The 17,500-nt window shown below is 37.8% G+C and overlaps 1 protein-coding gene across 2 annotated transcripts in view; it reads right to left on the reverse strand.

Annotated features, from left to right (window-relative positions):
- Positions 1-17,500, reverse strand: part of roraa (RAR-related orphan receptor A, paralog a) — a 559,428-nt gene that overhangs the window by 134,797 nt on the left and 407,131 nt on the right. The window contains exon 1 of one of the 2 annotated variants that reach the window (XM_056451507.1): positions 16,614-16,749. The exons of the other annotated variant lie outside the window; for it this stretch is intronic. Coding sequence (XP_056307482.1) covers positions 16,614-16,644 — 31 coding nt within the window. The 5' untranslated portion in view covers positions 16,645-16,749. Of the gene's footprint in view, positions 1-16,613; positions 16,750-17,500 lie in introns of those variants that run through there. 2 annotated transcript variants of the gene reach the window in all.

A 17,500-nucleotide genomic window follows, 5' to 3' on the forward strand; every position in this document is an offset into this window, starting at 1 on the left:
ACACAAAACAAGAGTCTCCATCTGAAGCTCCTTCATGGCACTCGACACTTGTAAACATTTGCTCCATTGGCTCGCAGCTCTCAGCACCGCCCACGCTCGTCACCGCTACCAAGCCGATTAATCACAGAGCTTGCGCTATGCGTTGCTGCGACGTATAGTTAAAGTTTTTGAGAGGTGTGCGTCAGCGTCGGCCACAGCGAAGGCTATGCGACCATGCTATGCGAGGCTTCGCAGGAGCATACATGTTCAATTGATGCAGAAGCATGAATCAGCCTTTAGTGCCTTATTTATCAGGGGTCGCTACAGCCAAATGAATTGCCAACTATTCCAGCATATTTTCCACAGCGGATCCCCTTTCAGCCGCAACCCAGTACTAGGAAACACCCATACACTCTGGAGTGTTGTTATTGCTTTCACATTTGAATAAGTACAGGTGCTTGAACATGCAGGATAGAATGGACCAGCGGGACCCTCGATGGCCCCGGCAGGAACCCCTCAAAATCAACTCAATGTTGCTCATCTTGCTTCCGCAATCAAGCCTCCCACTTGAAGCTGCTTCCATTGTTCTGCCCTTCCTCCCACTTTTTCAGCTCTCTCCCTCTCTCTCTCTCTTTCAGTCCTTTTTCCCTAATCTCATAAAAATTCAGAAGGATACTCCCACATTTTACTCCTCTCTCTCCTGCCATTCTTGAGAACATTAAAGCTGATCTCCATGGTGAAGACGGGAGGATGAACTCTCTGGCCTCTCAAGTATGCACTCCGCAGCACCCTGCTCCTCGATCTGAACCAAAACTGAGGTCTCTTTTTTGATGTCGTACCTTTTTTGGGGGCCTCAAACGTTTAAAATACAGTTTTACCTTGATTTGGGACTGAAAGCTGAATTCAAAGCCTTCGGTTTATTACCATAAGCAGTTGAAAGTCCAATTGATGTGCATATAAAAGAAGACACTTGTACTTTAAAAGTTGGGCTGTAGATCGTCATTGCAAAGGGAAATGGTGAAAGAGACTCTAAAAATAGAGACTCCGGGAACCTTCGGATCTGAGCTGTGCATTAAACTTGCAAAATAATGACCACTGACACATTGTGTAACATGACGGTAATACAACACAGATAGGACATGAGCCATCCCATGCAAATGTCAACCTTGCCATGGGAAAAAAAATAAAGGTTTCACCAAAATAGCAAAGTTGTTTGTTAAGGCTTGTATTGTACAACGTTTTCAAACCATTTTTATTTGATTTAACAAAGTCACACAAGTGGCAATTTCACATCTGTCACATCCATAACGGTCCTTTACAGAACCAACTCTTCTCCTTTTGATTAGTATTATCTCTTGTGTTTGACTCACAGAATTTATGTTGCATACTGTAAACTCGATACTTGCTTGGTCACGTTCATAACGCATGTTTGTTTCCCTCATTTGTAACATAAAACATTTGTACATATATAGATGTTTGGGTCTCTTAAGTTGTACATTCTCAAGTTTTTACTGCAAATCTTACATACATAGTGGTGGAATTGCTGACATACACCATAGGTGGAATTCAAGTTCAATTCAAGTACTTCTTTTCCTTCTGATCCAGGATCAAAATCTCAAATTGTAACCTTTGGAGCAAAAGACTGAAATCAAAACTCCTGTATCGGAATGATTTGAGACGAGCCCCAGAGGTCTCTGCTTATGTCACAGCGGGGTCACCGAAGAGTGAGGAGAAAAGGAGACAATCAGATCTCATCTACCTCCCCTGGGTCACCCTCGTTCTCTCAATCGCTCGCTCTCTCTAAAACACAAACAACTACACTCCTTCATGCATGCCTGCAGTGCAGATTTGATTACCGGCAAACCCTCGGCAACCCTTTCCAGACTCTTGTCAGAGAAAGCGGGTCAAGACTGCGAGCTCACAAGAAAGATGATACCGGTCCGATGAAGTTCCGATAAGAGATCTGACATCTTCAGGGTAGAAAGAGCAGGTTTGTCTGTCTTAAAAAGGATTTGATTTACCCAGGGATTATCAGCACAAAAGCACATGGTTTGAGGAGTAGGGCTCCTGGGAGATCCAGGAGGCAGGGTGGCGTAGTCGGGACTGAGGGATTCTTGTTTAAGGGGTAAAGAATGAAGAGAGTGGCCCTGGTCCTGTTCACTAGAGTTTTCTGTTGCACGCATCTTCATTCTTTCATATGAGAGTCTGACAAAACGCAAAATCGATAATCCTTTTTCCCCCCATTTCCTCTTTGATGCAACTTCAAAAGGTTAGTGGACGGCTCTCTGAGGAGTGTTCAAAAGGAGGAAGGAGGGGCAAAAAAGAAGATAAGGAGAAAAAGACACTCCCTGAAAAGAGGCAAAACAACGTGCTTAGAATTGAAGTGCAAGAAAAGCCCGGTGCGACTAGGAGCACCTTCAATCACCACTGTGGTTTGCCGCATTCAGCCTGTGTGAACGAAAGTAAAGACCAAAGCGGTCTCACACAATTTCATCTTCGTCTGCACCTGGAGAGTACATACTGTAGCAGGCACCATGAGTACACGGACCTATGTAGTACTCAATTACAGCGGCATCCACATAGTTACACCCAACTAACCTCTGCTTAATAGATTCAACCTTCATCTGAATTTCAGAAGATTCAGTAAACCCTGACCTGGTGGAATAGTCTGTTCCCAGGGACTCTTTGAAGACAAATGTGGCAGTGCGTACAACCTTTCACCACTGTTTGTCTGCTGTGCAATCTGTCTTCACGCTTCCTCGTTCTCCTAGTCTTCAAATGAAAACAGTCCCTTTTATCCAACTGCATTTGAGTGCAGGAATAATCACCTTTCACCCTGCTCTATGTTTGAGAGCGTAGAGCATTTGTGCATGAGCGCTTCAACACTCAGCGCTGTGTGTGTGTAGGTGCAGCTGGACCTGTGGTGAATGTGTTATCAGTGAAGTACTGTGAGAAGGAGAACTCTGGCAGGCCTGAAATACATTCTGACAGCTCGAAACATCAAAGGACTCCTTACGACTGTGCTCTTAACGTGGAGTCAATGTAGGAAATTACTCCGAAGGCGTGAGCCGACTATCCTTCTGAACAGTCAAATCTCTCAAACATTAAAAACAATGCCTGATGCCTCACGGAAAAAGGCTCCAGTAATAAGAAACGCCTTTCTACTTAGTTTGAAGCGTTGAGTCAACATGAAACAACATGGTTTTAGATTGGAGAAGATAAAAATAAAGTAGGGGTCGTTTACACAGCAACATTTTCAACCAAAAACTAAACTTTTTAAGCGTTTTGCCTGTTCGTTTACATGACAATGGCATTTTTGGGACTGGAAATGCATGGATCGGAAAACACGTTACGTGTTGTTGTGTCTGTGTAAGCCACCAAAATGAGAGTCTTTGATGAAGATGACATCAAGCGCATGCATGGTACGTGTTTAGGGGGTGTAGATTAAAGTGCAAACAAATACACAACAATGGCAGAGTATGAGGTAGATTGTTGTTGGCCAACACAGGCTAACAGTTTGCTAACACTATATTGGCTAAATGTGGATTTATATCACATTACAATCAACAAGGGAGACACGTTATACACACGCAGCAAATTATACATAGACATGAGCAGGAAGCCCCCAACAGTACATAGGCTCTTCCCTAGATACTGTATACTAACAAGGTGACAGCCCTAAATACTGGCCTGGGATAAGTAATACAACACTTTTGCAGATATGTAAATGTGTATTATTTTAAAAATATCTTGTAAATGTCACACTTTTAAAAACACAATGGATATTCATTCATTCGTTCATTTTCCTTTGGCTTTGTCCCTTTATTCATCAGGGTTCGCCACAGTGGAATGAATCACCAACTCATCCAGCATATCTTTTTATGCAGCGGATGCCCTTGCAGCTGTAACCCAGTACTGGGAACTATCCATATTCACTCATTCATTCACACACACTACAGCCAATATAGTTTATTAAATTCACCTCTACCACATGTCTTTGGACTGTGGGGGAAACCTGAGCACCTGGAGGAAACCCACGCCAACACAAAGAGAACGTGCAAACTCCAAACAGAAATGCTAACTGGTCTAGCCAGGGCTCCAACCAGCAACCTTCTTGCTTTATAATGTGACATTTTTAAAATGTAAGTCCAAAAAGGAGCAGTACTTTTTGCGGTTGGGTCTGTTTTAATTCGGATCATGTTCTCAACACAAACGAACCGCTCCAGGGTTCGTTTGAAAGCGTACCAATACCACCTCTTCAAGGAGGTCTCGGTATGCTGTTTTGGTCCGCTTTTGGTGCGCACTCGAGTGTGATTCCTACATCTGCCCAAACGGACCGCACCAAGAGGGAAAACGAACTCTAGTGCGATTCAACCGAACTAAATAAGGCAGGTGTGAAAGCACCCTTACACTTACCCTAACCTTATCCGTCTACTTAACAGTCTACTTATAATCTAATGAGAATTAGTTGGCATGTAGATGCAATGTAACTTAAATTCAACAAACGGACCATCAAAATAAAGTGTGACCAAAGATTCCTTCAGGTGGGAAGCGACATCAGTCAAATTTAGAGGATAATGTGTAAATCAGCACAACAACATGTACAGATGAATCAGCAATCATTGGTTTGTTTGGACCGTAAGTGAAGTAAGTACTTGATTCATGTTGACTTAAAGGCTAACGGGATAAAATTAGCACAGGTTTGATTGAGTGCAGACAGAAGCATCTGATGTAACAAGGATTTTTTTTCTCTCTCTCTCTCTCTCTTTAGAGTGGAGATTGTCTTGCCTGCCAAGAGGGTGAGTTGAGACTGGCACATGGGACTCATGCCAAACTGTCCGAGGCGCCAGGGCTCAGATGTAGCGTGAGGATGGGTGTGTCCGTGCATGGCATGGGTAACCAGGGGAAGTGCCAGACTACAATTCTTCAGAGAAGCTCTCTCTCTCTCTCTTTCTCTACTTTCTACTCTTTCGTTTGCTCGGTCTCGATTTCACTCATTCATCCCAATCCGCTTTCTTCCTCTCGCCATCTTCAGACTGTCTAGATGCCAGTTTTTTTTGTCTCCCCCAAACACACTCACACACACACACCACTGGAGCTAAATCAAAAATCTATGCTCTCAATGGCCAGTCAATATCTCATTAAGCAGTCACCGTGCCCAAGCTGGCAGGTAATGCATTTCACCGTTCTGACACACACTCATACACACTCTGACAGTCTCTTTCTCTCTCGCACGCCACAATCTGTAATAACCTGTGGAAATGTGGTGGCGCTCGGTTTCTTTCACGAGCTGCAGTGGAATTTGGTCACTCAGCCTCCAAGGAGAGATAATGACAGATGCGTGTGTATGCTCGTATCAATACAAAGCTCGCTTCCACACACCAGGATTGATCCCTCGGATTGATCCTGTGGCGTTTTTTTGGCAAGTCTAGACTGGAGTAGATTATCTTCATTACACAGCAGTCAGTCTTACGCCTATCATTTATTATGAAGCAACAACAAAACGTAAAGCTAACCTCGTTCTGACAGAGCATCGCTTACAAATGTACAAAATATGCATTGTTTGGGATTTAACAAATATCAGTATTCAAGCTCGTAGTTGCCTTGAAATGGAAAGTTCACCCAAAAATCCCGTCATCATTTACACACCCTTCTGTTGAACACAAAGGAAGATATTTTGAAGAACATGTAACCACTGACTAGCTTTTCCTACAAGGTTTTCTATATCTTTTTTGTATGTTCAGCACAAGAAAGAAACTCATGAATGTTTGGAACCACTTGAGGGAGAGTAAATCGTGTGTAAATTGCAAGTTTTGATTGAACTACCCCTTTAAATGTATGTGCCATTAAACAATGCCCAAAAATGTCACCCTAAACCATTTTGGGTCCACTTTTGCCTTACGTAACACCACTTTTTTTTCCATTTCAATAACGGCATATAGCAGCTACAATTGAGGTGAAAGTGAACACACTTCTAAAATCTAAAATTAAGAAAGAGACAGCCGATGATCTTTTAACAGGCACTTGATCAGATTTGCATTGTAAGTCTGCAGGACTACGGATAAAGATTTGGGCCTGCAAGAGCAGAACTAAAGAAGAGAGTTTTTATAATACTCGGCTACAGTGCCCCCTGTGGCTACCATAAGAATGCAGCACATTTTTATTTGATTCTTAAACATTTCAAAACATAATTCAACTACATTTAAAGGGATAGTACCTCATCATTTATTCTCCCTCATGTGGAGTAAACCTTTATGAGACTCTACGGATGAACACAAAAGAAGAAATGTTGATGAATGCTTGTTGCTGGCAACGATTGACTTCCATAGTATTTTTCTACTATGAAAGTTGATGCGTTTTGTTTTAAAAACAACTTGTAAATGTGAAACTTTTTAAAACGCAACGGAAAAAAAATACATAATACAGTATTTTTGGACAATTTTGCAGACGCGTAAAAGTGGATCATTTTAAAAACATCTTATAACATGAAATCTGTCAAGCGTAAGGGAACAACATACACCAGTTTTCGTAAATTCTTTTGAAAACAGTGTCAATGTGACACATTTTTAAAACGTAAGGGAAAACCTATTTCAGTTTTTGACTACATCGTTGTGTAAATGTGGCCCTAGGTTTGATCTTTTGGTCCAGAATTGATGAAATGTTGAAGAATGCTTGCTGCTGGCACCAGTTGACCTCCATAGTATTTTTTTCTACTATGGAAGTTGATGCGTTTTGTTTTGAAAACATCTTGTAAATGTGAAACTTTTTAAAACGCAACAAAAAAAATACATAATACAGCATTTTTGTACAATTTTGCAGACGTGTAAATGCGGATCATTTTAAAAACATCTTATAACATGAAATCTGTCAAACGTGAGGGAACAACATACACCGGTTTTTGAATATTCTTTTGAAAACAGTGTCAATGTGACACATTTTTTAAATGTAAGGGAAAACCTTTTTCAATTATTGACTACATCGTTGTGTAAATGTGGCCCTAGGTTTGATCTTTTATTATGAATGCTTGTTGCTGGCACCAATTGACTTCCATAGTATTTTTTCCTGCTATGGAAGTTGATGCATATTACTTTGAAAACATCTAGTAAATGTGAAACTTTTTAAAATGCAACGGAAAAAAATACATAATACAGCATTTTTGGACAATTTTGCAGACGTGAAAATGCGGATCATTTTAAAAACATATTATAACATGAGATCTGTCAAGCGTAAGGGAACAACATACGCCGTTTTTTGTAAATTCTTTTGAAAACATTGTCAATTTGACACATTTTTAAAACGTAAGGGAAAACTTTTTTCAATTATTGACTACAGTTTTGTGCAAATGTAGCCTTAGGATTGATTTTTTTTTATCCGGATTTTATGAAATGTTGAACAATGTTTGTTGCTGGCACCAATTGACTTCCACAGTATTTTTTCTACTATGGAAGTTGATGCGTATTGCTTTGAAAACATCTGGTAAATGTGAAACTTTTTAAAACACAATGGAAAAAAATACATAATACAGCATTTTTGGACAATTTTGCTGATGTTTAAATACAGATCATTTTAAAAACATCTTATAACCTGACATTTAAAAAAAAACATACTTAATACAAAGTTTTTGCTTGTTTTTGTTAATTCTTTTGAAAACAGTGAAACCTTTTTCACTTTTTGACTAAATCATTGTGTAAATATATCCTTAGACTTGATCTTTTGGCACAGAATTGATGAAATGTTGAACAACGTTTGTGACTGGCACTAACTGACTATGGAAAAAATGCTATGGAGGTCTATTGGTGCCAACAATAAGCATTCTTCAAAATTTTTTTCTTAAATAGATTTCAAACAAGTCAAAAGTGAGTAAATGATGATTGAATTATACTTTTTAGGTGATTTATCCAGGTAAGGTCTCAGATCTTCATACCTAGGTTTGTTCATAAGTATAGAGATAGATTGTTTTTGAAACAACTGACCGATAACCACCATATTAAATCAATAACATTTGGGTTTATACCTGCGAAAATGCTTCATTTTTAATGCAGCAACATCTCCACAACACCAAAGCACCACTTAAATATCTATAAAAGTGTGTCCTTACCTAACTCCATAGCAAAATCCAAAGCCACTGCAGAAATAGTCCACTTAACACTCCTTGCCGGGCCAGTAATCTCGCTCTTTATTTTTAACCCTAGCTGGTGGGCTACATCTTTGCTTCACCTTAATCTGATTTTGCCTGCCCTCTTTCTGTCCTTTGTGGCTAACTGGATTACAGCCAATCTTGTTAACCTCTGCTATGTTACCGAAGTGCTCGGAGAATCACACTAGTCCAGCACACTCTTTTAGCCTAGTGACTAAAGAAAGAGCAAACCACTAACGTTCACTTCGGCATGCAAATTATATTTGTTTTGGCTTTGTTTGTAACGTCCACCTGCATTCACAATCATGGAAATTTTCTGAACACATGCAGCAAATCACACACTCACACACACACGTGGTTGGTATTGGTGATTTATGAGGACTCTCCATTGGCGTAATGTATTTTATACTATAAAAAACACTTATTATGTAGCCTTACCTTACCTCACACACACGCTGGTTGGTAATGGTGATTTATGAGGACTCTCTATTGGCGTGATGCATTTTATAGTGTAAAAAGGCTTATTACATGGCCTTACCCTACCTCACACACACATGGTTGGCATTGGTAATTTGTGAGGACTCTCTATTGGCGTAATGTGATTTATACTGTAAAAAAAGGCTTATTAGGTGGCTTTACCCTACTTCACACACGCACACGATTGGCATTGGTGATTTGTGAGGACTCTTTATTGGCGTAATGTGATTTATACTGTAAAGAAGGTTTATTACATGGCCTTACCCTACACACACATGGTTGGCATTGGTAATTTGTGAGGACTCTCTATTGGCGTAATGTATTTTATACTGTAAAAAAGGCTTATTACGTGGCTTTACCCTACTTCACACACACACACATGGTTGGTTTTGGTGATTTATGAGGACTCTCCATTGACGTAATGCATTTTATACTATAAAAAAATGCTTATTATGTAGCCTTACCCTACCTCACACACATGCTGGTTGGTATTGGTGATTTATGAGGACTCTCTATTGGCGTAATGCATTTTATAGTGTAAAAAGACTAATTACGTGGCCTTACCCTACCGCACACACACATGGTTGGCATTGGTGATTTGTGAGGACTCTCTATTGGCGTAATGTGATTTATACTGTAAAAAAGGCTTATTACATGGCTTTATCCTACTTTACACACACACACACACATGGTTGGTATTGATGATTTATGAGGACTCTCTATTGGCGTAACATATTTTATACTGTAAAAAAGGCTTATTACGTGGCTTTATCCTACTTTACACACTCACACATGGTGGGTATTGATGATTTACGAGGACTCTTCATTGGCGTAATGTATTTTATACTGTAAAAAATACTTATTATGCGGCCTTACCCTACCTCACACACACACGTGGTTGGCATTGGTGATTTGTGAGGACTCTCTATTGGCGTAACGTATTTTATACTGTAAAAAAATACATTTTATGTGGCTTTATCCTATTTTACACAGACACACACACACACATGGTTGGTATTGATGATTTATGAGGACTCTCTATTGGCGTAACATATTTTATACTGTAAAAAAGGCTTATTACGTGGCCTTACTCTACCTCACACACACACACATGGTTGGTATTGGTGATTTATGAGGACTCTCTATTGGCGTAATGTATTTTATACTATAAAAAAGGTTTATTACGTGGCCTTAGCCAACCACACACACATACATGGTTGGCATTAGTGATTTTTGAGGACATTTTATTGGCTTAATGTATTTTATACTGTCAAAAATTCTTATTATGTGGCCTTACTCTACTTCACACACACACATGGTTGGTATTGGTGATTTAAGAGGACTTTCTATTGGCGTAAAGTATTTTATACTGTATAAAAGGCTTATTAGGTGGCCTTACCCTACCACACACACACACACGGTTGGTATTGGTGATTTATGAGGACTCTTCATTGGCGTAATGTATTTTATACTATAAAAAAACGCTTATTATGCGGCCTTACCCAACCTCACACACATGCTGGTTGGTATTGGTGATTTATGAGGACTCTCTATTGGCGTAATGTATTTTATACTGTAAAAAATGCTTGTTATATGGCATCTACCCCTAAACCCAACTCTCACATGGCAAATTTTTAATGTTAAATATAATTTTTAACTGTTTTAAATTACAAAGAAAGAAGTAATACCACATTGTAATACCAATATATATATCAATATATAAATTTGTGTCCTTGTAAATCACCAAAACCAGTACACACGCACGCACGCACACACGCACACACACACACACAGGATTTCAAGCAGCTCTTTCCTAACATACTTTACAGCTTATTAAAGGGTTAATTAGCACACAGATGAAATGGGCCTGTTTTTTCCCCCTGTCTTTGGCACATCAAACAACTTTCTTTAATTATGTAATTAATATTTGGAGTTTTCATCTTAATTGTGCGAAGCAGGCTAGCTCATTTGCATAGGGTAATGAGAGGGATGTTTCCATTACAGGTAATTAGGTACTTGAGAGGTAAGTGTGTGGCTTGGAGGCTGGAAAAGAGGAAAGGAAAAAGGAGGGATGACGGGCACGACCGGAAAAAAAAAGACAGATAACCGTATCATATTACCCCGAACAAGGAGGCGTTAGCGTCTGTAACGACATGCCTGTCAAGTGACTGGCAAAGCAAACACTTAGCAATTTGCCAGACGTGAATGAAATGTGGTTTCCCAGTGTCGCAATCAGCCGACTGCTCTGATAATGATGCCAAAAGTGAAATTATTTGCAAAATCTGATTTGATTTGAAATCACATGAAGCAATTTGCAACACATATCCATTAATTGATTACATAATGAAAACGTTACATTCATAATTTGTATCTTTTGGTGATGAAAATTAAATAGAAATATCAAATAATACACGTTATCGACTTCTCTCAAATATTAGGACATGTTTTATTAAACAAACAAGGTGTATGTGTTTGAGTCAGTGTTCACTTACTTCAAAACAGTCATTTGCTATTAATTACATAATTAAAATAGTATTCAAATTACTTACCAATTACTAATTAACTCGATAAGTAATTTGATTACTTGACTTAATACTCTTAAAATTCATACGAATCTCAAGAGAAATACTTCAAATTTGACTGCCTTTTAGATTCAGAAAGATTCAAAACAATAAGTTTCAAAGTAATAATGACACAATATTTCATATATACTGTTCTGTAGAATATATTGGCAATCATTTCTGACAATGTATGCATATTAATCTGATAAATCTAACCTTTAGTAGAAAAATCAAGTTTAAGTAAAACTATATATATATATATATATATATATATATATATATATATATATATATATATATATATATATATATATATATATATATATATATATATATATATATATATATATATATATATATATATAGAGAGAGAGAGAGAGAGAGAGAGAGAGAGAGAGAGAGAGAGAGAGACAGATATATATAGTTGAAGTCAGAATTATTAGTCCCCCTGAATTATTAGCCCCCTTGTTTATTTTTTTCAACACATTTCTAAACATACTAGTTTCTAATAACTGATTTATTTTATCTTTGCCATGATGACAGTAAATAATATCTTGCTAGATATTTTTCAAGACACTTCTATACAGCTTAAAGTGACATTTAAAGGCTTAACTAGGTTAATTAGGTTAACTAGGCAGGTTAGGGTAATTAGGCAAGTTATTGTATAACGATGGTTTGATCTGTAGACCATCAGAAAAAAATTGTTTAAAGGGGCTAATAATATTGACCTTAAAATGGTTTTTAAAAAATTAAAAACTGCTTTTATTCTAGCCGAAATAAAACAAATAAGACTTTCTCCAGAAGAAAAAATATTATCAGTACATTGTAAATACCAGTAAATACATTCCCTAAAAATTAAAAAGTAATCCTTTATGTTTTCGGTGAAAAAGTAATTAAATTACAGTAACTAGTCACTTTGAAACTCATTACATCCAACACTGGTCTAAGATTATGGATTCCTCCAGTCTCAAACAGCTCTATTTTCAGTATGTAAGCCTCTTCAGAACAACCCACACATGGGACCCGAGGGTCAGAGGCTATCGCATACACCTGCTCCAGCTCCACAATACACACACACACGCACACTTGCATGATCATAACCACACACACACACACACACACACACACACACACACACACACACACACACACACACACGCACACTTGCTTGATCATAACCACACACACACACACACACACACACACACACACACACACACACACGCGCGCGCGCACACACACACTTTAACGGCTGCACGCATGCAAAAAAAGCAAAACCCACAAGCAAGAAACTCTCACTTTCAAATGGAGATATGATCAATCCAAACATCCGAAGATCTAAAGAAGCTAAAAAAGTCACATGTTTAAAGTCAAATAAAAATTGTTGCGTAAATATTTCAGTCGCACAATAGACATAAAAACAGCTTAGCGATGCATGTTGATTATTAAATTACGAGGACACAAGGCATGTCCACACAAACCACCTTAACATAGTAATACCCATGTCGATATACAAATCTGTGTCCTTGTGAACCACCAAAACCAGTACACACACACAAAATATTTCAAGCTCTCACTTTCAAATGAAGGTATAATCAATCAATAAAACATGAAGATCTGAAGAAGCTAAAAAAGAGTCACATAAAAATTGTAGCATAAATATTTTGATTATGAAATAGACATAAATAAAGCTCAGTGATGCATTTTGATTATTAAATAACGAGGCACACAAACCACCTCTATATTATAATACTCATGTCAATAAACAAATCTGTGTGATTGTAAACCACCAAAACCAGTAAATACACACACACACACACACACACACACACACACACACACACACTTTCAAATGAAAGTATGATCAATCCAAACATGCAATGCAATTGACATCAATGCAGCTTAGCAATGGATTTTTTTATTAATAAATTACAAGGACACAAGGCATGTCCACATAAACCACCTATACATTGCAATATCCACGTCAATATACAAATATGTGTCCTTGTAAACCACTAAAACCACACACCATTTCAAGCTCTCACTTTCAAAGAAGGATATGATCAATCCAAACACTCGAAGATCTGAAGAAGCTATTAAAACTCATGTAAAAATTGTTGCATAAATATTTTGATGGCGAAATAGACATTAATACAGCTTAGCGATGCATTTTGACTATTAAATTACGAGGACACAAGGCATGTCCACATAAACCACCTCAACATTGTAATACTCAAGTCAATACATAAATCTGTGTCCTTGTAAACCATCAAAACCAGTACACACAGTGTCAAGCTGTCACTTTCAAATAAAAGTTTGATCAATACAATTGCACGAAAAACTGAGGAAGCTAAAAATAAGTTCGGTAAACATTGTTGCGTAAATATTTTGATCGCAAAATAGACAATAATACTTAGCGATGCATTTTGATTAATAAATTGCAATGACGCAAGGCATGTCCACATACACACCTCAACTTTGTAATACCCACGTCAACATACAGTACAAATCTGTGTCCTTGTAAACCACCAAAACTAGTACACACACAAGATTTCACTTTTAGATGAAGGTATGATCCAAACACCTGAAGATCTGAAGCTAAAAAAGTCACGTAAAAAAATTGTTGCGTGAATAATCTGATCTCGAAATAAGACATAAATTCAGCTTAGCGATGCATTTTGACAATTAAATTACGAGGACACAAGGCATGTTCACACAAACCACCTCAACTTAAAAATACCCACGTCAAAATACAAATCTGTGTCCTTGTAAACCACCAAAACCAGTACACACACACACACAATTTCAATCTGTGACTTTCAAATGAAGGTAAGACCCAAACACCTGAAGATCTGAAGCTAAAAAAGTCACGTAAAAATTGTTGTGTATATAATTTGATCGCAAAATAATACATTAATTCAGCTTGCCGATACATTTTGACTATTTAATTACGAGGACACAAGGCATGTCCACATAAACCACCTCAACTTTGAAATACCCAAGTCAATATACAAATCTGTGTCCTTGTAAACCACCAAAGCCAGTACACACACAAGATTTCAAGCCGTGACTTTCAAATGTAGGTAAAATCCAAACACCTGAAGATCTGAAGCTAAAAAAGTCACGTAAAAAATTGTTGCGTAAATAATTTGATCGCGAAATAAGACATAAATTCAGCTTAGCGATGCATTTTGACTATAAAATTACGAGGACACAAGGCATGTCCACATAAACCACCTCAACTTTGAAATACCCAAGTCAATATACAAATCTGTGTCCTTGTAAACCACCAAAGCCAGTACACACACAAGATTTCAAGCCGTGACTTTCAAATGTAGGTAAAATCCAAACACCTGAAGATCTGAAGCTAAAAAAGTCACGTAAAAAATTGTTGCGTAAATAATTTGATCGCGAAATAAGACATAAATTCAGCTTAGCGATGCATTTTGACTATAAAATTACGAGGACACAAGGCATGTTCACATAAACCACCTCAACTTAAAAATACCCACATCAGAATACAAATCTGTGTCCTTGTAAATCACCAAAACCAGTACGCACACACACAATTTCAATCTGTGACTTTCAAATGAAGGTAAGATCAATCCAAACTCTTGAACATCTGAAGAAGCGTTAAAAAAAGTAACGTAAAAATTGTTGGTTAAATATTTTAGTCGCACAATCGACATTAATGCAGCTTAGCGATGTATTTTGATTGTTAAATTACGAGGACACAAGTTATGTCCACATAAACCACCACTACATTGCAATACCCACGTCAATATACAAATCTGTGTCCTTGTAAACCACCAAAACCAGTACACACATACAATTTCAATCTGTGACTTTCAAATGAAGGTAAGATCAATCCAAACCCTTGAATATCTGAAGAAGCGTTAAAAAAAGTAACGTAAAAATTGTTGCGTAAATATTTTAGTCGCACAATCGACATTAATGCAGCTTAGCGATGCATTTTGATTATTAAATTACGAGGACACAAGGCATGTCCACATAAACCACCACTACATTGCAATACCCACGTCGATATACAAATCTGTGTCCTTGTAAACCACCAAAACCAGTACACACACAATTTCAAGCTTCACTTTTAGATGAAGATATGATCAATACAAACACTCGAAGATCTGAAGAAGCTTAAAAAAAGTCACATAAAAGTTTTGTGTAAATATTTTTGTCGCACAATAGACATAAATACACCTTAATGATGCATTTTGATTATTGAATTATGAGGACACAAGGCATGTGCATACAAACCACCTCAGTATAGTAATACCCACGTCAATATACAAATCGGTGTCCTTGTAAATCACCAAAACCAGTACACACACACACAAGCTCTCTCACTTTCAAATGAAGGTTTGATCAATCTAAACACCCAAAGATCTGAAGAAGCTAAAAAAAAACGCCACATGCGTAATTGCACATAATAAATATTTGATCACGCACTAAACATAAATACAGCTTAGCGATTCTGATGAGCTGTTTAATAGCTAACGCGTGCTATTTAACGACACAACTTCAGTGTTTGTGGTAACGCGATAACAGCAAGTGCAGGGGAGGTGAACTGTCGAAAAGCTTTCAGTGGGAGATTCACCAAGAGGGAACGCGCGTGTGTGTTACCGTCCGCTCAACACCCAACATCCATCGCTTTTTCCACTCTCAACACCTCTCGCCTAATGCAGAATGACAGCTGCGTGTGGATAAAAAAAAAGGGGGGATATGTTGTTGCGCCTGCATGGAGCGCTAATGGATCGGAGAGTGTTAATGTATTTGAAAGTGTACATATATACTAGAAAGGGACTAGGGATGAATGCGAGCATGCCGCTGAGGATGTTTTGGAGCGTAGTTTGGACCGGGTGGATTAGCAAGATCAGCACCAATGTAATGGTGTGGCGCTCACCCCTGGTTATTCGTAGCCCCCCCAAAAAATAGGTCAGTGGAACACGACAAATGCCAACGTCAACCCAAAATGATGGCACGTCCTGCGTCCTGACTCAAACTCTCCAGCAGCACAGACACACACAAACACAAAATTGAGATCTCAAGTTCTAGACTTAGAAACATTTTACTTTTGCTAGGTAAATTAAACCCCCCCCCCCTAAAAATACAAAATGTGAAACATTAAAAATTTGTTTCTTAATTACTAATAACAGCTCAGGAATTCTTCTTCTAATAAAATAAATCATCTTCTTTAACGCTAAACTGCTTCAAAGCATACTTAGCACTTAATTCCCTTGCAGAATAGGATGCCATAACACTTGCACAAGCCATCAACACACACACACACTCTCTCTCTCTTTACACAAGACGCTCAAACAGAGAGTTGGCTGACTATGAATAAAGCCCTTTTGCTGCTCGGCTCGCTTGCAGAAAAGGAAGTTTACAAAAAGCCCCAGACAAAAAAAAAAAAACACCCCAGCTTGCTCCTCTCCTCTTACCTTTCATAGCTGAAATCACAAAATACATCATTAAGCTCGGCGGTCCATAGGCGCTGGGTGCTGCGAGTGCTAGCGCGGTGCAAGTCCACTGGCGTTTCAGCAGCAGCTGGCCAGCATAGCTCTGCCGCTCAGCTGCGCTCGCATGACCACACCAGAATCCATGTGACTCTGACATCAGTGCTCCCAGGCTGCTGGCTCCACCCTGCTGGGCTGTGATTGGCAGAGGGGGGAGCCTATGAGAGGGGAGGGGATGGGCCGGGGTGAGGGGGTGTGTTCTTGTTCTCTAGACTGCAGTGGCTGTGAGTCGGAATGGATGTGTGAAAAAAAAGGGGGGGCCCGTCCGGGATGTCACTCTGTTTTTTTTCTCTGTCTCTTGTGCTTTATCGCAAAACAGGAGAAAGTCAAAACAGAGGCACGACAACAAACTGTTTGTGTGTGTGTGTGTGTGTGTTTAATCATGATGGGAGAATGACTGTGGGAATCAAGAAAATATAATAAAATATAATAAAATAAAATAGAAGATATAAAGTATAAAATATAAAGTATAAAATATAATATAAAATAAAATAAAATAATAAAAAAATATCTAAAATAATAATAATAATAAATAATAAAAAAATTCATGAAATTTCATAAAATAAAAATAATACAATTAAATTAAATTAAAATTTGAAATCTAAAATAAAAAACATAAAATGATTTAAAATAAAAATTAAATTTACAAAAATAAAATAAAAAAATTATACAAATAAATTTAATGAAATAAAAATAAAGTAAAATAAAATAAAATAATTAAAATAAAATAATAAAAATATAATACACTTTAATAAAATAAAATAAAGTAAAATAAATAAATATAAAAAATAAAATAAAAATAAAATATGAAA

The sequence above is a fragment of the Danio aesculapii genome, chromosome 25, assembly GCF_903798145.1.
Source record: "Danio aesculapii chromosome 25, fDanAes4.1, whole genome shotgun sequence".
Taxonomy (NCBI): domain Eukaryota; kingdom Metazoa; phylum Chordata; class Actinopteri; order Cypriniformes; family Danionidae; genus Danio; species Danio aesculapii.